The sequence below is a fragment of the Danio rerio genome, chromosome 17 (genome assembly GCF_052040795.2).
Source record: "Danio rerio strain M-AB ecotype USA chromosome 17, GRCz13ab, whole genome shotgun sequence".
NCBI classification, from domain to species: Eukaryota; Metazoa; Chordata; class Actinopteri; order Cypriniformes; family Danionidae; genus Danio; species Danio rerio.
The window spans coordinates 22,502,562-22,526,500 of NC_141037.1; the positions used below are offsets into that span (position 1 = coordinate 22,502,562).

At 35.0% G+C, this 23,939-nt stretch overlaps 2 protein-coding genes across 2 annotated transcripts in view; one reads left to right on the forward strand and one right to left on the reverse strand.

Annotated features, from left to right (window-relative positions):
* Positions 1–20,081, reverse strand: part of abhd12 (abhydrolase domain containing 12, lysophospholipase) — a 107,182-nt gene extending 87,101 nt beyond the window's left edge. The window contains 3 exon segments of the mRNA NM_001076597.1: positions 640–761; positions 18,775–18,928; positions 19,991–20,081. Coding sequence (NP_001070065.1) covers positions 640–761; positions 18,775–18,926 — 274 coding nt within the window. The 5' untranslated portion in view covers positions 18,927–18,928; positions 19,991–20,081.
* LOC141378555 (uncharacterized) overlaps positions 1–23,939 on the forward strand; it is an 876,076-nt gene that overhangs the window by 686,505 nt on the left and 165,632 nt on the right. The window lies entirely within an intron of this gene.

Genomic DNA, 23,939 nt, shown 5'->3' on the forward strand with positions numbered 1-23,939 from the left:
TTTGAATAATCTGGTGAAAATATATTCATATCACAGCAAAAGAAAATATCTCAATGTCAGTCTTTTCCAATGCTGTGCAGCCCTAGTTTGAATGTTTGCACAGAAACAGACCTTTAAAAATATGTTAATTAAATGTTACACTTAGCAATTAGTACCTAAATCACATACATTCTGAAATGTGGTGGCTGATCATCCATGAGCCCTACTTTACATTGCTCATCTTGCCATCCTCAAAACCATCAGAAACAATTCTCTATATGCCAGTGTATATAAATAACCAACAATATCTCATGGTAATTCATAACTTTTTGGCTAATTGCTTTGAATTTATATGATCTCTTCCTATAATTTATTACAATTTGCTCATTCCCTAATGACAATTGGGTTTAGGTGTGGGGTTTGGTGCCATGCCTCCTTTTAAAAAATGTATAGATTTGTATGACTGAACAAATTAGCCACTGACTAAACTGACCAAACGTAAAATTGTTACGTTGAGATTTGACTGAAATAACAGACCAAGTACTTATTAAATATTACGAATCTTGGCCTAAATACAAAAGCATATTGCATATACAACTTGCATATTATGGCCAAAATAATTCCCCAAAGTAAAAAAAAAAACAGGTTTAAAATACTCACCAAAGTTTAAAAATACTAATTTTGCTTGTATTGATGGACAGACTTTGATGATAACAGGGATGGCGATGTAGATTCCCAGAAGCCAGATCAGTATCCTCCGCAACCTCCACATCAAACCACCCCTGCAGACAGACAGGAGAAATAAACACATTTCGTTAATAAGAGTAGTTAAATACACATTCAAAGAAAATAATAAAGATCTCAAACCCAAAAGAATATAACACTGGAAACTGCTAGCCATTGACTTAATTCCATAATAGGAAATTAACTGAGGAAGTCAGTGGCTGCCAGATTCCAACATTCTTCGAAATATATCCTTTGGTGTTTAACAGAAGAAAAGCCTCTCAAACTGGTTTTGAACAAGTGGATGGTGGGAAAACGATCACAGAATTGGCATTTTTAGAAGGGTGAAATTATCTAATTTGGTAATAATTTCAGACTTGTTTGAATGTGTTATGTAATTCTCTCTTGAACTACAGAGTCACACTCAGAGAGTTCAGACAGTGTGTGCTTATCATCCAGCAGTGACCTCCGAATTGTGCTGCAGAGTATAAAATGTCATGATTAAAATGAGAAAGAAAGCAAGAGATCACTCAGAGGAAAAAACTCACCCTGTATGACTTCCTGCCATGAGCTCAGTGTAACATCTGTATGTGTGTTCGTTTATATGTATGTGTGTGTGTGTGTCTAACTACAAAGTGACTTCCCAGTACAGAGATTTTGTGGCTGAAAGGTGCTGTATTGGACTGGTTTCATTTGCCAAGGAATTTTCCTACCTGACTCATGACCAGGGGATTACTTAAATACTATACTAACACACACACACACACACCAAGGGCCCTATCATACACTTGGCGCGTTTGATGCGATTTGTTGCTATTTTCAGATCAGTACAACCCATTTTGAACCACGTTGTTTGAACAGCAAATCTATTTGTGTGACTTAGTAGATTCATGGGTGTTTTGGTCTAAAAAGAAGGTGTGTTAAGGCGCATTGTTGGTGCGTTGCCATTTTGAGGAACTGAAATAGACTGAGCCACTGACCAACTGGAGAGTGCATTAGTTACACCTATGCAGGTCCAAACATATGGCTTAATACACATGATGTACAGCAATTCACAAATATCTTTACATATGAAAAAAGTAAACAATTAAAGTGTTACAAAAATTATTATTTTCAACATAAATATAAAAACCACTACCTCCATGCCTTCTTCATGTTTATTCATGACAATTTGCATTGGTATAATGATACTATTATTTTCAGTATCATTTATTATATGCATATTTATATTTGTTTTAATAAAACAAGTTTAGATTTGTCCACCTGCCGGGTTTTGGAAATGTCTGCATCACCATATGGGACTTAAGAGTAGGACGTGTGTTTGGATATAACTCAGTTGTTTGACCACACTTCGTTATTATTGTTTATTTGTTAATTTGCTGAAAATCAGAACTGAATTTAAAAACAGTGTTTAGAAATCTTTGCGCATAACAAACAAAATTAAATATGTAGGCTAATGAATGTCCTCAGTGGAGTGCGTACAACACCGTTTATCCACAAAAGTACTGTAAAGGAGTTGTGAGTAAAAGTAAAGAGGTTGAATGGAGGAGCAAATGGCTTGATGCAACTGACTCTTAAAGGAAATGGGAGATGAGATTCTGATTGGTTTAATGCATGTTATGCTCAAAACACACCCATAACTTATTAAGAGAATAAGCACAACCCTGTTAGACCATGCGCCGGAGTGTATTTTTCCATCCTTAAAATAGCAAAAGTGGAATCGGACACGCCCTTACTGCTTTTGCGCCTTGCACTTTAATAGAGCCCAAAGGCTCTCTCTTGTTTTATATATGTAAAAATTTTTAAAAATCAAATGCATTACAAAAACATTATGAATCATATTTGATTTTAGAAAAATTGTAATAATGAGCTTAAAAATAATGCTTGGTTTAAGCTCTTGAGCACTTGAGAATTATTTAAAAGGATCATGTTGCACTAAAGACTGAGGAAATTATAATGAAAATCACTTAAATAACTGGCAAATACAATTTACATTAATCCTTTTTTCATGTACATTTTTCAAATGTACATTAGTAAGTATAATAAGTCATAATAAATATATTATATAATATTAATGTCTTCTAATCAGGCAAAGCAGTGGCGCAGTAGGTAGTGCTGTCGCCTCACAGCAAGAAGGTCGCTGGTTCGAACCTCGGCTCAGTTGGCGTTTCTGTGTGGAGTTTGCATGTTCTCCCTGCATTCTTGTGTGTTTCCTCCGGGTGCTCCAGTTTTCCCCACAGTCCAAAGACATGCGGTACAGGTGAATTGGGTAGGCTAAATTGTCCGTAGTGTGTGTGTGTGTATGAGTGTGGATGTTTCCCAGAAATGGGTTTCAGCTGGAAGGGCATCCGCTGCGTAAAAAAAAAAAACTTGCTGGATAAGTTGGCATAAATGGATAAATTCACTCTTGGTAAACTTAAAAATGTAAGTTGTAATAATATTTGAATATTTTTCATCACTGAAAATCTTACTACAAACTTTGGAAAAAAACGCACGCACGCACGCACGCACGCACACACACACACACACACACACACACACACATACACACACACACACCTTACATTCTTCACACTTAATGCCACTCATAAAGCTGCAGTCATACAAAAACTGGAAAACATTCCACAAACTATAAATAATGCAAAACTGAGAGAAACAGAAAACAGGGCACAAAGAAGAGAGAGAGCATCCCAGACAGACCAAAAAAAAAAAAAAAGAGTAAAGCAATAATCCTGAGTCAGAGCCGAGGATCTGGTCTGATCCGACCTCACCTGGATCAGTCCCAAAACAACATTTAACATCCCTATGACCTTTCAACCTTCCCTCCTTTAAAACAGACCTGCTGACTTTGATCAAACTCAATAACAGTAGAACATCAATACGTCTCTGCCATATTCAAAAAACTGCTAGTAGAAGTAAATGACACCGGAACACTGATTATATGACCTATAAATGATGTCAACATATGAATTTATCTTAATTAACTTAAGTGATCGTTTATACATGCATGCAGCAGCTGCAATACTCAGGAAATTGGATTTGTTATATCATGCAGCAATATGTGTTTTATGATGGGTGCAGAGACTTTGGCACATCATTGCATTTTATAGGATTCATTAGACTGGCTACCTTTACAGCAACAAAGAAATTTTTCCACTAGTATTTATTTATTGCAAAAGCTTTTATAGGCAAATTGCCAGCTTATCTTTTAAATTGATTATTGCTTACTAATACTAATAATCATTGCACCCATTCTGGCTCTTGTATTCGATTGGTAGGTTAGGTTATTGTCATAACTTGGTGAAAGTGATTTCTCTTAGGCTTGAAATGATTTAGAAAATATACAAACTCTTGCTAAACTGCCAACTCTGAATATTTTGAAATGTCTTTTGGATAATGTTTAAAGAGCAGTTGTAATAATTTTTCATGATTTGATTGTGAATTATAATTTTTTGAATTGTGAATCTGGACACATAAATTGTGATATGCAACTTTTATGTGCTGTCATAGTCTCGCTGGAAAAGAAGACAGTATTATTTCAATGTGATCTCCTGACTAAATAGAGAAATAATGCAAATAAATTAAATATGTGAACTATTTTAACTGAATCTTTTCAGTTATCTGAGGTGTCATTTTAATGCAATGTAAGCTAAAATTACTTGTTTTGACTTTATTTCATTTAACTTTTTTTACAGCAAAGAGAAAACCAAATCATGGCAACCGCCTGGATGTACTTTATCCTGGTTATTACATGGCTAATTGCCACAAAATATAACTACAGTATTAGACAGAAAACATTGTTGTGAGCTGTACTAGTTTATTATCTCTTTAATTAAATGCAAAGCTTACAGAAAGGAAAACGGCTGAAAGGAGCAAATACTAACTTATGAGTTATTCAGTTACAAAATGGCGGCAAACAAAAACATGTATGTGAATACAAACGTACTGACTGATTGTCAAAGTGATTTGAAGTATTCAAATGAGCCTGTGTTATTAGTTTAGTTTATCTGGGAATAAAAAAAACTTGGAATGTCACAACCACTAACCAATCAGAATCAAGTATTCCAGACAGGCGTGTAATAATAACCAATAAACCACGGCTCTGCCTGCATTATATCCACTTCTGTACTTCTTCCAGGTGATTAATACAACAAGCGGCTGATCTGCAGTGGCCTGCAGAGATAAGACGCTTCGGTCCCTGGCAGTAAGTCACTGAAAGTCTGATTTAAGTGTGTGTGTGTGTGTGCACGAGAGAGTTTTTGCTTGTGTGTGAGAGTGCAAGGTGACTGTGATAAATAGAAAGAGCAGGACTATTGTGTAACAGCAGAGCTAAATACAGTACAGGCCGCATTGAGGCTCATTACTGTACACTGATACTCCAGAGTGTGAGTGTATTTATTGTTTCTGGATGCTATTGATTATATGCATCCAGCAGAACTAGGCATTTTTGCATAGATGTGACTTAAAAATATGCAGCATTTTAAAGGTTGTGCTTTAATTTGTGCATTTGTGCTGGTACATGCTGTTTTTGCAGGTAGGCGTCCACACAGAGCATCCTAACCAGAGCTTCAACACCTTCAGGGTAGCACTAATATGTTAAGCCATGCTGATCCAATGCCATATGGGCATTATTACGGCTGTCTGGGCATCAGGAGTCCAGACTGCACTGGGACAAAGTGTTTCTGACTAGTGGATTGAGCAAAAAGATGGCAAAAAAAATGAGAGAAGCTAAAAACAAATTCAGCTGAGAAAACAAACTGAAAATATTTTACAGCAAAAGACTGGAAAGCAGAAAGTTTGTTTATATTTTAAGTAAAAGTTATTATAATTTAATGTTTACAATCCCTATATATACTGTGTTCTTCAAAAATAGCTATTGCTTCCAAATTAAATGTTCACAATAAATACATGCACACTGTTTAAATTAAGTTAATATTTTTTAGCAAATGACAAAATGTAACTTTAAAACTATCATAATTATTATAAAAAATCAATCTCGGTCACAAAAGAAATATTAGGTTATACCTGCAAAATTGGGAGAAATTGATTGTGCTTGTTCCTTTACATTGTGTAAACTGATCTTTAAATGTAATTTTTAAAGTGACTTGTAAGGACACATGTGTCCAGCCAACAGTTCATTTAAGTTTAGATGGTATTGTATTTTTAATTAAAATTTTTGTCTTCTTTCTTCCTTACAAAAATGAATCTTATGTTACAGAAAAGCCTTTAACATTTATAATAATAATAATAATAATGTGCGAAGTGGCGCAATAGATAGTGCTGTCACCTTACGGCAAGAAGGTCGCTGGTTTAAGCCTTGGCTGAGTTGTTGGCGTTTCTGTGTGGAGTTTGCATGTTCCCCCTGCGTTGTGACACAGTTTGCGAATGTTCGTTGGAATGACAAATTTGGAAAATGTTAAATCTAATAACTATGTTTGTAACGACGGAACTTGCAACCTTAGCTGGCTAACTATGGTTTTCAGAAACACACCCCTGGCCAATCTCATGAACCGATCGCAAGTGTTTGTTTACGAGTTTACAAGTTTAAGAGTTTACAGTATGAGTGATTGTGGAGCGATTGTGGAGCAACTTCTGTTTACAGTCTATTGGTGTGACTTGCTTAAGTGATGGTCTCTTTGTTGCAGCCATTGCATATCCAGTGTATTGAGCTACTTGATCTGTTTTGTCTATTATTATCTGTAAAGCTGCTTCTGGCCATGACATGTTCACACCTAAATGGTTATAAGAGTTGTGTTTAAGAGATTATATGCTGCATCCTAATTTATTCTCTTAGGTAAGGAGAGATCTCCACTAAAGTATTATACTTAAAAGGGAAAATGTGCTTTATGGATTATAAAGCTTGAAGCATCAGAATCGGTACTCGGTATCGGCTGCAAAAATCCTGATCAGAGCATCCCTAATAAATGTTTCTTTCTTTTTTGATTCTGAAGAAACTTGTGACACAGAATGAGGCAAAAAATTTTGCCATTTGCCAAATACTTTGCCATTACAGCAATAAATTACATCTAAAATGTATTAGAAATAGAAAATAAATATTACAAAGTGTAGAATTTCAACTTCTTCTTTATTTAAGAAATTCAGTATTGGTAAGAACAAAATTACTTGAAAGACCTTTTGTAGTGTATGTGGAGACATTTGGAAGGTTTATTTAGTCAACAAATAGGCCTTTCATAACTAATTAATTTGTTTAGTGTCCTCTGTGATTCTGTAATCTGAAAGTTTTGGTCCTGCTCTAATGCACCGTCTTGTTAATTTCTCTCTATTTGTGCATAGCATGTCTCTGCATCTGACAGGAAACATTACCAACACGCTACTCCCACAAACCCAAATACTAAACCACAATGACACACTACAAAAAAAAAACAAGATTACATGCCTTAAAACAGAGATGAAATCTTATAACTTTAAAATCCACCAACGAGTTTATTGACAAGTGACAGCAGTCAGCCGACTTCATAGCATATTTATGAAGACATAAATCTTAGATATCATCACGGACATCCAATAACCTATTAATAACCCATTAGCTATTAATTCAGTATTAATTAGTTTAATTGGTCAGTCTGAACTACACTGTGTCGACAGCAATGCTCAAACTGTATAATTGTTTGGCTATTATTCATCATTTTTAAAATATGCATTTATATGTAGCCATTACTAGTAATTTTATATACCTGCCATTAACTGTGCAGGAAAAGTGAGACCCTAAATGCACGTCTGATTCTACATGAATAAATAATTGGGTCGTTCTCAGGTCAGCGTTTTTGGCAGAGAACAGATGCATGATTCTGTGTATTAACAGAGCAGACAAGGCAATAAGATCCTGCTGTACTGAACGATAAGCCTACTTTAGGATTAACATTAGGACTGAACTAAACAAGAACACTGGAGAAACAAACAACCTGAACAACATGTAATACCCATATTACAATATATAACACTATTAATGCGTTCCACTGCAGGGAAAAATCAACAACAACAACAACAACAACAAACAGGTTAAACATCAGTTCCGGCTATAGGCATGGGCTGGTATAAGTTTCTGATGGTATGATAACCTTGGATAAAAATACCACAGTTTCACGGTTTTGTAATTAGTACTCTAAAATAAGTTCTTTTGAAATGTCTGAGTAAAAAAAAAAAAAAACTTTTTCGCCTCATTGAACAAAATATATTTTCTTTTAGGAAACATTTACAATATGTTGGAACAGTAATGATTTAAAATAAATCGTTGACTTTTGCTTTACTCAGTTTCAAAAACACAGATTTCTTTACAACACATGTCAAATACATAAAAAAAAAAAAAAAAAACATAAATATACCTTTGGAACGGTATAACAGAATTTTTTTGTGGTTTTAAAATCTTGACTTTTCCAAATCATGTAAACCTTGAAATCGGTTATCTTCCCATGCCTATAGTTCTGACCAAGTTCTGCATTTTTATATTGTGTTTGACAGATATCATTGGCTTTCAATTTAAGATCTACAAAAAAACTTGTACATTAAAAATATGCTGAGTTGTAAAAAATGGTGCATTTACTCACAATTTAAATGGTTATAAACCTTGAGGTTTTTCCTTCTGCTAAAAAAACAAAATTAACCTATATAACCATTGAGTTGCACATTAGCAAAAAACAAATACTATGAAAGGGAATGCCTCCAGGTTTTCAGCATTATCCAAAATATCTTCTTTTGTGTTCAGAGGAAAAAAGCTTAAACGGGTTTTAAAAAAGGAGCGATAAATGTTGGTAAAAATGAACAGTTTTGTGGGAAATATCCCTTTAACTCAATGATGAGTAAAACATGGACAAACCAAACATTGGCTTCATCTTTTTAATTATTATTTAAATGGCATTTTCAACCTATTGGGTTTGTCCAACACAATCTCAAGGCTGTTTGTTACTTTTTGATTTATTGGCTAACTTGTATTAATTTGAACAATCTCAGTTGTAGGCATGGGCCGGTATAAGTTACTAATGGTATGATAACCTTGGATAAAAACACCATGGTTTCACGAAAAGAATATGAATGAATGAATGTACATGTCAGGCTAAATAATTAAATAATTTTAAATTCTTTATTGGTTTCAAAAACACAGATTTGTTTACAACATTTAAAAAAACATTTTTAAAAACACCTTACATAGACCTTAGAAACGGTATAACAGAGAAATGTTGCGCTTTTTTTTAAAACCTTTAATTTAACAAACCGCGTTATACCTTGAAACCAGTTATTGTCCCATACCTACTCAGTTGTACATGTTAGTACATCTGTCTCATTCTCCAATTAAGGGATAGGGTTTGGGCGTATGCCTCCCTTACATCTTGAAACTTGCGGTTTGATCACTTTCACACTGAAAGATGCTATTTTGAAAATGTCAGGCAATCTTTTTCTGTCTATTCCTTATTTTTCTGTCTTGTCTCATGTCTGGAGGTCCCAAACAACAGTTCTTAAGTGGCAGACATTGGCACAAAGTATGATTTACAGCTCTCTACAATATTGCTTCCTAAACTCAATGACCCAAATGATGTAGACTAACAACAGCCAAATGCTAACTCTATAAGTGACCATGACTATAAGCGGTCAGAGTACTGATGGACAAATGGAGTTTATAATAAGTCAAGACAAACACATGTCCTTTTTACATCTTCTTGCAACATTTTAACAGAGCACTAGTTAAAATACTGACTAGTTATTTTAAAAAGGCATGACTATATGAGGCATTTATTTTTGCATATGAATTCATAAAGACTACTTTTACATTACACTACAATTACGATACATTCATATTGGCTGTTTACTCACATCTGACTTAGATTTGACATTGAAGATGCACGTAGACTCACAAAAAAAGTCTGTTCATCCGTACATCTGCTCTAAGCCATACATTTTACAGTACATTGAATACATACCCAATATCTGGACATCTGCCCTATGGCTCAACATGTATATCTGACTTCCATGGAAATGAAAAAACACCGTAAGATGAGGGCAACATGTTTGGCTTTAACCTTATATAAAATTTTCAGATTAATTTATTGAGGGTGAAATCTACTTTAGATTTCGCGCATGTAATTTTCACAAACAGGCATTTTTCTATTTCTTCCAATTAATCTAAAATACTGTAATAAATGCAGTCATACCATGTAACTTTATTTCCCTTGAGAATTCTAGATCAAATGACCCATAGCTAAAATGAAAAAAGAAAGAAACTGCATTACGTTAGAAATGCAGTGTGTGATTTTTTTATTTTTTTATTTTATTTTACAAAGAGATTAAATTTTCTGAATCTAAAAGCAAGAAAGTTAAACTACAATCAAGACTTAAAAGACTGAAGATGTTGAAGCAGCAGTAAAAGTACAGAAAAGCAGAGCACTTCTACAAACCTGCAGCTACTGCTACAGTACATGTAATAGAGTCTGACAGGTCTGAGGTACTGAACTCTCTCAGAGGCATAGAGACATCCAGATCTGCTAAAACAACTCATCCTTAAGTTCCTCTAGGTCTTTTTTTATCTGGCGAATACAAACCATATATTTTGTGGAACATAGGCAATCAAACAGTTCATAGTTGAGGGACTATGGTTTATAGAAAAATATCACTATGGAAGTCAATGAGTCCCATCAAGAGCCTGGTTACCAACATTCTTCCAAATTTCTTTTTTTTTAATCTGCAGATGAAAGATGTTTTTGGAACAACTTGAAAGTGAGTAAATAATGACAGATTTTTTATGTGAACTACCTAGTGAATTCTAATACACAGATTAGGGCCGGGCAATAAGGCAAAAAGAAATTATCATGATATCATGTTTCATATAATTTAATATCGATAATTATTGAATATTTTTCCATATTACAATAAGGAATATTAGAATTTTTTTATTTAACCACTTTATTTTAATTTACCAACATTAATAAGGCAAATATTGTGCTTTAATAGTTAGAACCAAAAATATTGAAACAAAATATTTCATTTCTTTATAATAAAATAAACATAAGTGTTAAAGAGACCCTTAAACTTGATAAACAAAATGTTACAAAGTGCGTGTAAATAAGCTCGATCAACATCTGTAAGGTGTGAATAAAGATGATACAAAATACTCTGACTCTGTAAACCTCAAACTTTGTAAATAAAACAAAGTATGGTAATCAAATCTAGGCTTTCAAGTAAAGGAACCGACCATCATTATTCAAATACATACTGGACATTTCAAATTGTGAAGTTACATGACTACATTACCCCCATGCTGAAAAATCATTCAGATGGGGAGCTAGAGGCTGACATGCACGAAAAAAAGAAACCAATAAGCTACTCTGGCGACATCCTTACATTCTTTTTACAATCTCCTCACTGCTGCTAGCCACCACACTAATTTTTGCATGTGTTGTTATTCTGACCTGAAGTGGCAAGCACGAGTGTGCTTTGCGCTCGCGCTTTTCAGGCATCTCAAGTAACTAAGTGACCATCAAGCGTTTTCTCAGAGGATAACAACCAGACAAATCATTGCTGCAGCTCCGGTACAAGTTAATGGAAAAAAGTAATAACCGCTGCAGTGTTAGGATGCACTGTGTTTGACTAAGGTGATTAGTCAGATGTTTTTTTACTGAAATGTGTGCATTCTATACAAAGTGTGAAGCAGATTGGTTAGTTCTACTTTCATGAATCTTGGTGCACTCACGGACTTCGGAAAAGTCAAGATGTTTTCAACTATGTGTGGCTGGAAAATGCACGTGGTTCACGTGCACCCTGATTTTGCACAACATGTGTGTGCCAGTCCCATGCGCACGGCATGCAAGTGTCACACCTTCATTGGAAATGACAAACTTACACCCTAAGCTTATTGGCATTGCTTCCAAGGTGCGTGCACAGCAGCCACATTTTAATAAAACTATAGTCTTGATACCAAAACTACATACCAAATCTTTTTTATTATTATTAATATTGACAATGGGGTTCAGTCAATGAATACCTATACTCATTTCATCGCTTCATTCCCCTAATATCAAACACTTCAGTTACCATAGCTGTTTGTAGCATATTTTATAATGACACAGGAAACAACACATCAACCTTTAAATAGATGTTCAACAAAACTCACAAGAACATGGATTTATTAAGTAAAACCCATTTTTAAACAACAGCTGATGTGCAATTGCACAGCACACACTCTGCTCGTGATATTGAACTATGCACTTAAAATGCAAATGTGTTGAGTTCATCCAGGACGGGCATGTGAAGGATATGTGAAACCGTAGACACTGCACTCCTAATGGGGAAAAAAGACAAACACGTGGTATAACTCAGTGTCTCTCTGCTTCCTCCCTCTCTTCTTTCTTCATCCCTTTCACTTCTCTTCTTTCACTCGCCCTAATGAGTGCCTCTGATCGCTCAGAGGAGTCTGGAAGGGCCGTTTTGACAGAGATGCCAGAGTTTGTTAACACTCCTACTACATTTAATTTTGTCTTCTTCAAACAGCCTCAAGAAAAAAAACACACCATAATTTCACCAACCTAATATGGGGAGGTGCAAAACTACATACTGAATATCAACAAATTAGTGGTTTGCCTGAATGAATAGTCAACCCTTAAAGCAGAATTCAGGTTCGCCTGATGATCTTGTATTCAAACCAGCTAGCAAACAGAATGGAGGAATTTTGAAAAAGTGTTTACATCTAATATTTGATAAGCTATGTGCAATGGTAAATGCGTAAAACCAGGATTGTGGCTCTATTGACAGAGACAAAATTTTCTTGGAGAAGGAGCAAGCTGTGATACATCAGTGTTATCAAAAGCAGAAATGAAAACTGATGAACTCATGGCTACTGGATGACTTTTTGACCATGTGACTCACTGTCAGAAATGACAACCAAAAAAAAACACCACCTACTTTCCTTATGTAAGTCAATGGGAAACTTTGTGTTTCTTCCTCCCAAAATCTTTAAGAATATATTTCAGATGACACCTTGTGAAGATTTCTTTTTTGCTATCAAACCTGACACCGTTTCACAAGAAGAGCTAAAATAAGACACCAAATTATCACGATTAGGATGCCTCTTGGGTCTATGTTGGATCTAGAGCTCCTGTTCCCAGAACACAAAAACAGACCAGAATTTCAAGTTGACGTGTGTAGCGAAAAACTGACATGATTTACAGGGGAGTCATTATTTAGTCTGAATAGATGGCTAATCCACCCCTCCCTCAGATGGCTGTCTCTAAGAACAAGGGAATGCAATCAAACAACCTGTTAAAATGCTTCAAAAAAGAGGGTTTGTAGATTTTAGCCTCTGTCTTTTAGCTTTTAAAGTAAAATATAAGTTGCGGCTGGAAGGGCATGCTCTACATAAAACATATGCCAGAGTAATTGCTGATTCATTCCGCTGTGGTGACCCCTGATAAATGAGGGAATAAGCTGAAGAAAAGTGTGCGATAAAAAAGTGACAAAAGCAAAAGACAATTTCTTCCATATTGTGAACAAATTTGAGTACAACTTATAATCAAGGCTTTTATAAAATGACCTATCAAGAGCATTTCGATTTCATGACCCCTTTAATACTCTTTAAATATGTTAGTAAAAATAATATTTTGGCAGAGATAGAACATATTTTAATGTATCACAAAAGACCAGCCTTTGGTTTTATTTAACATTTTCAACACAAACTGTGCTTCTCAAGTAATGGGGACCTGAACTCTGAGATCCATGCATAAAAATGACCAGAGGATTTCGACTAATATAATTTACACATATCCTGTCAATTAAAGCTGAGCAGACCCTGTTAACCTTGAACCTGGCCTGCCACACAAAGGTCACTGGAAGCAGACTAACCAGCAGCAGCTCTTGTGTCGGTTACATGACCGGCTCCAGCACTCAATACCCCAGACCCATACAGAAGAGTCCGGTTACTGCGGCATCAGATACAGAACAACTGTAGAGTAGCATTTCAGTTCAAAGGAGATGTGATGGTAGAGTACCATTTCCTGCTAGTGTTTCATGTTAATTTGGCAAACAACACCTTTTGTATAAAGGGGCATTTTCCAGGTTTGCTACACTAATATCTTTCACAACAAATGCTGGTTGTGTCAAATCAGTGTCAAAACATTTATGTTAATTTATCTGATGAAAATAAAGTTGATAAATACAACATTACCACAATTTGTAACATTATACATGCCTTTACTATCACTATTGAACAAATCTATTTCTTTAAGAAACATAAGCAAACATGATGCACAGATCTCAAACTGACCTCTTGGGTGAAAGGTCGCAAGCAATTCACTCCAAACCAGTTTGTATTTCCACGTGATGTAGCAACCATGAAACCTAATACAATCTTGTTATCTTAAGAGCATGAGAAGCAGTGAACTGTGGGAACTCCTCCAGGTTCCCAATCTGCAATTTATTGTTTCTTTTGCTGAGTGTACAATGTTTTACCACCATATTGCTGGACCAGAACGTTCCAGCCTTCCTCACACTTTGATTTGGACAAGTTAAGTTTAAGATGACGTCTCTACACACACAGACACACCTTTGATTTTTTTCTTCCTAACTGCTTAAATTCAATCTAATCAACCAAGCCATGGGGAGACAACAAAAAATATTGATTTATAAAAAACTGGCAGTAGAACTTTGGATTTCTTCTTTGAACGTAAACATTCTTTAAACGTTAAGTTGCGTAAAGGATTTTAAATATCAGTGGAATATTTGCATGGTTCTTTATTTTATTGGTTCTAAGATTGTTCCTCTTTATTGTAGCACCTATTTATTTTTGTCATAATTTTCTCTATTTTTTCTTAAGGTCTTATGAAATGCTTTGAAATTTGCATTTTTATTCGATGTTTGATGTGAAATCAACCAAAACAGTTAAAAAGAGAAAGTTGGACACAGTGTAGCTCCTCCCATTTAAAAAAAAAAAGCATTTTGTTTTTATCACCGCTCTGCTAGTAAGTGCATCAAACAAAAAGCAAATGAGAAGCGTCTTGAAGGGGGCGTGGCATGTCAAAAACTAGAGAGCATTTGATTGGTTATGATGTATAGGGGGAAGTGACAAACTACAAGCTTTACATGTTTATATCAGTTTTATATATTCTAAATGCAAGTTTTGGAGCGCACTAGCATATAGATATCTTAAAAACTAACAATACTGAAATTAATGTCTATAAAACTTTATTTTAATTTCATGGGAACTTTAAGAGCAATTGCATGAAAAATGTCAACCTTGCCAAGAAAAAAATTGAGTTTACCAAAAAAAGCTAAACCCTTTCTAGGTTTTTGTGTAGGCTTACGTTTTACAGTCCTCTAAAAAAAACATAAAAAAATTGTCTATGTCAATGTTCTCAAACAATTATATTTGTTTTACCAAAAGTGGCAAGTTCACATACAGTATGTTACATTCATACAAGGAGGGGTGTCACATCTATAACAAAACATTTTCTTCATAAATGCAAAAAATGTTAAATAAAATAAAATCTATTGTTTTGTTTTAAGAGAGCCAACCAACTCAGGCTCAATCTGAAAAAGTACCGCTATATACATTTCTGGAGAGTGCCAAACATGTCTCAGGAGCTACGTTTTTTTGTTTTGTTTTCGTGATTGCACTGGAAGGCGCTGTGTACACTTTTTGAGATTTCAAATTTCTCTCGCGAGTACCATTCGTGCCTGCTGTTCTAGCATAAATCCACCAGAGGCTGCTGTCGACTGACTGACTGACCAAACAACCGATCCCTTCACTCACCCACTTTCCTAAACCCAACTGACACTTTTTTGAAAAGCAATCTAAAAAAAAAAAAAAAAAAAAAAAGCCCACTGACTTTACCACGTTTTCAGATTTTACCACATACCCACCCTGTTATTAACTTGTTCATTTTATTTTTTGGCTTTTGTTTTTGGAACCATTCTTTGCCAGATTTAAACCCCGTTATCACGGTCAATTCCTCTCTGCATCTCAAGTTCGCTGACGTATGCTGCGAGCCACTGGACATACTGGTAACAGGGGAAAAGCCATCCATGCGGAGGCAAGCGGTTAGCTGCTAGTGTAAAAAGGAATGCGTGAGTCAATCCGCCTTGTAGCATTCGTTTTAAAGATGAACTGCAGCCATACATATTTCTGGCTACATAATTCACAATCTCAAGAAATGTATATAGGGTACGTTTTCAGAATGAGCCTGTGTTGGAGCCAACTCCTATCCTTTTGATTAGCATTATATCTTTTACGTTGTGCAATTTACTTCACCGAATTTCTTTGAAGTATGTTGTATACTGTAAACTCGCAAACTATTTGGTCGCATCCATCACTCATATGTGTTTCCCTTTATTGAACCACGAAAAAGTTTACAGATTGAATTTTTTTTTTGATCTCATAACTTTGAGGTTGGTTGTTTTGAAACGTATAAATAGATAATTAATGTAATGTTAACATATACATTCTCTGCAAAATTCTGTTTAAATGTTTTACTGCAAATGTCACGTGGATATAACACTGGAATTGCTCTTAAAGTTCTTTAGTGTACCAAACGACCATGATTCCTCAATGGCATCACTGTGAAACTAAATACCTTTTTGCAACTATTATTTTCAAGAGTGTGAAAGCCTTTTTGTGCCTGATGATCTGATCCATGAATAGAAATACAGTAGGCCTTGACAACTGCTGAACACCACTACTCCCATCATACATCCTCCTACAGAGATGCAAACTTATAACATTTTAAATTTAGCTGTAAAAAGAAACATGTATGAGTAACTGCATGAGTCAGCTCTGCTCTAAGGGTTTCTACAGAAGATATATCACTTTTCAGCCAGTGAAACATTTAACCACGCTTCAGAAAATGAACTCTCCTTTTCCATGTAAATGATCTCTGCTGGGCTCAAAACTTTCCAATGAAATCCTCAATTTGAAAACAAAAAGAAAGAGCTACTACTGTATGTACATGATCAGTTCATTTTGAAAACTTAAATGCTCTTGCCAGTAAAACAAAGTTGAAATTACTAGCCATAAAGTGCAATATTCGTTTAACAATCCCTGATACACATGCAATGGAAATGTGAAACTACAATGTCTGAATGGGAGTTTGAGTTTCAGTATATTTATTCAATAATTTACTCATTCATTTTTCTTTCAGCTTTGTCCCTTATTTATCAGGGGTCGCCACAGTGGAATCAACCGCCAACTATTCCAGCATATGTTTTACACAGTGGATGTTCTTCCTGCCACAACCCAATACTGGGAAACACCCATACATTCTCGCAATCAAAGGCACTCATACACTATGGCCAATTTAGTTCCAGAGTACCCGGAGGAAACCCATGCAAAGATGGGGAGAACATGCCAACTCCATACAGAAATGCCAACTGGCCCAGTCGGGACTTGAACCAAGGACCTGCTTGCTGCGAGGTGACAGTGCTGACCACTGAGCCACCGTACAGCCAAAATATATATATATATATATATATATATACTTGTGCAGTGCATCAAATTCAAAAGTGTATTTTGTCAGCATTTACACTGACTAATTCTTACACCAAATAATTCTTTCAACAAAACAAGAAAACTCGCATTTCACCCTTAAATATTTATTCAGCTTTACACAAAACTTCCAAGTATCTGCCATACTATGAAACAATCACTTCACACCCCACCCAAAAGTTGCTGATCTAGTTTAGTGACGGGACAGCCTGAACACTACTTAGCTTCAGGAGAGTCACACGGGACTGCGATTCAATCATAGAATGATCTATGTGATTTCATGCCTCAAAAGAGTTTAAAACCACAGACATCTCAGAAGAATGGCAATAATGCATGTAATATATTAACACCCATCAGAGAGGGCGGTACGCTTAGAGATAACATTCGAAATGCTTTGCATATAAAGAAAATAGATCCAGGACTTTCAGCAAGAGGACAAAGTAAATATGTATAACATAATTATTATTTAATGTAATAACAATTTTGTTTTACAATCAAAGCATTTATAATCAATGCATTAACTGTAACAGCTCTTATTAAAGTTTTAATATCATTGTTTTAAACAGTGAGCCCCCTGGTTGTCTAACTGAAGTTAACATTGAAGTTGGTTTTATATTTGCATATTTATTCAGTGACAACTTGTAACATGCTTCCTATATTGTTTACCATGGTGCCATTTGAATAGAGGATATATGGTCTGAGATCATATGCAAGTATGAATACTGACCATGAACAATGTTGTACTTTGATAGTCATTGGCTGCTAATATATGCTGATATTTCACTATTTAAAATTTGCAGGGATTATTTTTGTGAAATTATAATAGGAATAGAAGAGAAGAGAAAGTCTTTACCTCAAACAACATTAGCACTATTTAATTAACAGTGAATAATGTTGTACTTTGATAGTCATTGGCTGCTAATATGCTAATATATGTAAATATTTCACTACTTAGAATTTGCAAGGATTGTTTTTGTGAAACTATAATATTAAAGAGAAAGTCTGGATGGGTGAATATAAAACCAACTTTACCTCAATATGTTTACCCTGGAACTCTGAATATTCTGTCTGAAATCACATGCAAGTATGACTTAAAAACAACATTAGCACTATTTAATTGACATTACGAAATGTGCTTTGATAGTCACTGGCAGCTGTTATATGCTAATATGTCACTACTTAGGATTTGCAAGGAATATTTTTGTGAAATTATAATATAAAAGAGAAAGTCTATTTGTGCGAATTTAAACCAACTTTACCAAAATATGTTTACCATGGTACTTTGAATATTTGGTCTGAAATCACAGACTTGAAAACAACATTAGCACTATTTAACTGACTATAAACAATGTTGTACTTTAGTAGTCATTGGCTGCTAATATGATTTCACTATTTAAAATTTGCACAGACTATTTTGTGAACTTGTATTATCAAGAGGAATGTCCCATATGCGAATGTAAAACCAACTTTACCTCAATGGTTGTCTATAAGTCTTAAAGCAATGCATTCAGAAACACAAACACCCCAAAACCAGTTCTGCAAGCGCACAGAGCATCAGTGCCAGATGTGTAAGATCAGCTGTGAGTGTGTCTCACCTCCTGCACCGTCTCCCCATCTCCTTCCCCGAGCCTCCAGGATCAGTATCAGCGTCTGTCCCTTTGTGGCACTGCTTTAGATCGGAGCTGCCGTCCGTTAATGTAGCCGTGAACGAGCTGCCATGATCTGCGCTGCCTTTTCGCTTTCGCATCACTGAAATATGAAACAGCACACACACACACGGATGAGACTGGAGGATTTTGTACTGCAGTCCTGCGCCTATGCTGGCTAAATCAGGCGGCAGGGCGTGTGGGAATTCTTGCAACCGTGCTGGATGAGAGTGTTCAGCGACGGAGTGTGTGATCCGCTGTTTCTCCGCCCGGGGATTGTGACATTCAGCACTTTTTCTTCCTACATTGTTTTGCTGGACTCAGATACTGCAGAGACCAGCTGATCAGTTCCCCCTCCGTTCTTTCGCTCAGCCAATCACATACAGCCACCCCGCCCACTCCATCGCCTCAACAGCCAATCACAGCCCACGCTGCTTCGCCGATAGCCAACTAAACGGAGCGGCTGCGCCCCCTCTTGTTTCAGATTGAATCGTGTAGTGTAGGGTTGCCAGATCAACTGAAAATTTGTAGCATGTTCTTCTGTTTACTTTTTTCATAAAAACTTACGCAGCAAGACTATTAGTGGCATTCTCGCACTAGATGGCGCTGTATTTTCATGCTATATTACGTTACAAAGCAAATATTCTACATTTATTTCTACAAGATCTGGCAACATCCCGATTGTCCAACAGACTTCCGTACAGAGCAAACATAACCATCCTGTTTTACTGGCTCCTCAGTAATTCAAGCCAGTCTTTTCTGTAATTATATAACAATAAGTGGACTTGCTACGATTTAGACAAACATTACTTATAATAGCGACTTTATTACGACTGCATTGCTGCAATTAAGTAACAGCCGTTGTGCTAAAAAGCTAACAAAGTGTTAAACTATAGCAAAACCATCATACACACGACAATATCACCAAAAATGCATTTTATACATGTCGAACTACATAAACTCGCTTTAAATGCCTAAAATATAAACAATTATATAAAAACAAGTGTATAAAACAACCCAATTATATAAACAACCACTAATGCTTCATCGCGCGAGAACCAAACAAACAACATATGCAGGAATAAACATTTATTTAAGTATCGGAGAGCACGCGCATAAAGCTCTAGTTATGAATTCGGTAACTGTATAAATCTTAAAACCAAACCTGTTCATTCTGCTGGGATTTGATCGTAGATATCTGTTGTTTTGACAGAACGCGTGCAACAGCAAGCTTCCTCACACGTGACCAAATGATTATTTAGCGGAAGGAACACCGTGCCATTAAACAGTGGCAAAACAGAATTAAAATAAAATTATATTTTAAGTGACTAATATTAAGCCTAAAATACAAATAATGTATGATTATAAACAATAGTTATATGAAAACCCAATGGTTTTAAATAGTCTGGAAACCTTTATTTTGTTTGTATTTTAAGTCTCTTTGTGTGGATCAAAATACAACACAAGCAGTATATTGGGAAATATTAACATTTGGAATATAAAATCCTATGTGAAATTTGTAGAAAAAAATTATTAAAAAATCACATCCGCTGTGTAAAACATGTGCTGAATAAGTTGGCTGTTCTGCTGTGGCGACCCCAGATTAATAAAGGGACTAAGCTGACAAGAAAATGAATGAATATGTTCATATATATATATATATATATATATATATATATATATATATATATATATATATATATATATATATTTATATTTATATATATTTATATATATATATATATATATATATATATATATATATATATATATATATATATATATATATATATATATATATATATATATATATATATACAAGTGTTATTTCATAATAATAATAAATATTGCTGTGTTGAATGTTCAGTAGCCATTATTTTCTTGGTGTTAAAGGGATAGTTTACCCGAAACTAAAAAATCATTTAAAGTCATTTAAACTAAAAGTCATTTACTCATCATTCACTTGTCAAAAACCTCTTTGAGATTCTTTCTGCTGCTGAACACAAAATGATAATTTGAAAAATGTTGTAAACCTGCAACCAAGTCAATGGTCACAGGTTTCTAATATTTTTGTGAATAACTTCTTTTGTGTTCAGCAGAAGAAAAAATCTCATAACGCTTTGGAACCACTTGAGTGTGAGGAAATAGTGAGTACATATTCGTTTTTTGGGTAAACTGTCCCTTTAAGTGTCGCATCATCCTCCAGAAATCCTTCTAAAACAATGACAAAAGTGACAGTAAGAACATTCACAATGTTATAAAATATTTGATTTCAAATTCTCTATGAACTTTGTATTAATTAATGTATCATAAATAGTAAAATGCGTTTTCCACAAAAGATAAGCGGGGAAAATGTGTTTTGATAATAAAAATAAGAACATTCATTTATTTATTTTACTTACTTACTTACTTAGTCCCTTTATTAATCCAGGGGTCGCTACAGCAGAATGAACTACCAGCTTATCCAGCACATGTTTTATACTGCAGATTCCCTTCCAGCAGCAACCCATCTCTGGGAAACATCAATACACTCTCATTTACACTCATACACTATGGACAATTGAGCCTACCCAATTCACCTGTATCACATCTTTGGATTGTGGGGGAAACTGGAGCGCCCAAAGGAAACCCACGTAAACGCAAATGGAATAAACATGCCAACTCCACACAGAAATGCCAACTGACCCAGCCGAGGCTTGAACCAGCGAACTTCTTGCTGTGAGGCGACAGCACTACCTACTGCGCCACAGCGTCACCCCAAAATAAGATTATTGTTTTATTATTAATCCTAACAAAAGATATAATAATTAAAACTGCAATGATTCATATAACAAGAAGGCTGGGACAATGATGCTGAAAATTTTGCTTCGATGGGAAATTGTAAAATGTATTCACATAGAAAATAGTTATACTTAAGTGAAATATTTTTTATTGTACTTTCGATTTAATGGATGCAACCTTGGTGAGCAGAAGATAGTTACTTAAAAATATAAAAAAAATATTATTTTTCCAAACTTTTGACTGGTAGTATATACAGTTGCAATCAGAATTATTAACCTCCCTAAATTATATAACCCCCCACCCCCCACCCCACCCACGCCAATATTTTTCCCTAATTTCTGTTTAACAGAGAGATGTTTTTTTTTTTCTAAACATAATTGTGTTAATAACACATTTCTAATAATTGATTTATTCGATCTTAGCTATGATGACAGTAAATAATATTTTACTAGATGTTTTTCAACACACTTCTATACAGTTTAATGTATGATGTATAATTAGCATAAAGGGGCTAATAATTTTGACCCTAAAATGTTTTTGTTTTTTTTAATTAAAACTACTTTTATTCTAGAAGAAAAAAAAACAAGACTTTCTCCGGAAGAAAAAATATTATCAGACACACTGTGAAAATTTCCTTGCTCTCTTAAACATAATTTGGGAAATATTTAAAAAAGAAAAAAAAATCAAAGGGGTTTAATAAATCTGATTTCAACTGCGTTAATTTCAAGTCAAAGAAAACAATTGTCAAATGACAAGCAATTACTTCTAGCCTTATTTAATTAACAATTTAAAACTTGTATCTTTATATATTCTGCTTTGGGACAAAACATGTAACATTTAACATCTACCAATGTTGGTACACGTAAACTACTTTGCACTTGACCACGTGTTAACTCACAAAAAGTGTTGAAGAGTGCACCTAAATGTTAATGAACATAACTAAGCATTGTAAAAATGCAATTACTTTTCTGTTTAGCAGTCCCTTTGAATTTTACAAAATACACAAATGTCAATGCTATAGTGTTTTTGAACTATAGTATAAACGATTATACTCTATATTACAGCATTTAGAGCTTTTTGTAAATGAATAATGATATAGAGTACAGTAGTACAGTAACTGATAAACTGTATTTAATTCCTTAGTGTAATTAAAGTTTTACTACAGTAAAATATGGTGTATTCTAGATATACACTAGTTGTAGAAAACTACAAAGTTGTGTAATTTGTTTATATTACTATAGTTGTCGTGTTACTACCGCAACTACAGAATTACCACAACAGATTAATAAAGTAGGCTACTTTCCTATAGTACTGTTCAAAATACTATAGAATTTACTATAAGTTAAAAGTATATTTTTCTCTCTATTGGGCATTTGTGTTGAGGGTACTGAGCTTTGTCACTTTTCAGACTTGGCACACTACTTCCTGTTGTGTACATCTGCCCTTAAGTAGCCTGTTTTAGTATTCGGACAAGCCTAGGTTTTGTTCCACTCCACGTTTAGACACACACTCACAAACTTCCCTTTCTTTGTTGCCTCAGGAGGAATCCCTGCCACCATTTTAAGTACATTGCTCTTCATCAAGTGAATGAGGGAAGACATACACATATTAAATGGACATACACTCGAGCCCTCTAACTGTGACAGAGAGAGCGAGTCATTTTCATATGTCCACTCCAGCACTTATGTCCCAAAATGCAATGCAATTGCGAGGTCACAACAATGTAGTTTCCAAATGCACAGATGTTTAGGGCATTACATCTAAACTCATTCAGATGTTCTGCCAGTAACTTGTTTGATGTAATCAATGACGTACATCCAAGGGAATAAGATGGAGGGATAAAAAGGGAAGGGGATAAAAAAATTGGACTGGAATGCCAGCCCCAGTGTCACTCCTCACCAGCCTCACATTAAATGTTCTGAGTTATTTTGGGCAAAAGGTGGCAGTATACCATCACTTCTGTCTTCAGTTTCACAGAGCAGCAGGGCAAATTGGCCACCCAACCCCTTCCGTACATTTTTTCAACAGGGCCAGCATTATCAAAACATACATGTTTGTGGCATCTCACATGTTTACCATGAGCCCATCAGCCTGGCTGGATTAAATATGTAAATGACATCACATGATGAATATGTATTCCCTCTACAAGCTTCTTAACCATATTAACTTAGTTTCTGTGTAAACTAAAACCTGTTTTTCCCCACACACATTTTCTACACCCATATTTTAAGAGGTGCCGATACAGTTTGTCTGTTATTCCAAGATGTGACACTAATATCAGGTGTTCTCTTCACACTGTCTGTAAAGTTTTATACATTAATTCATTCATTAGT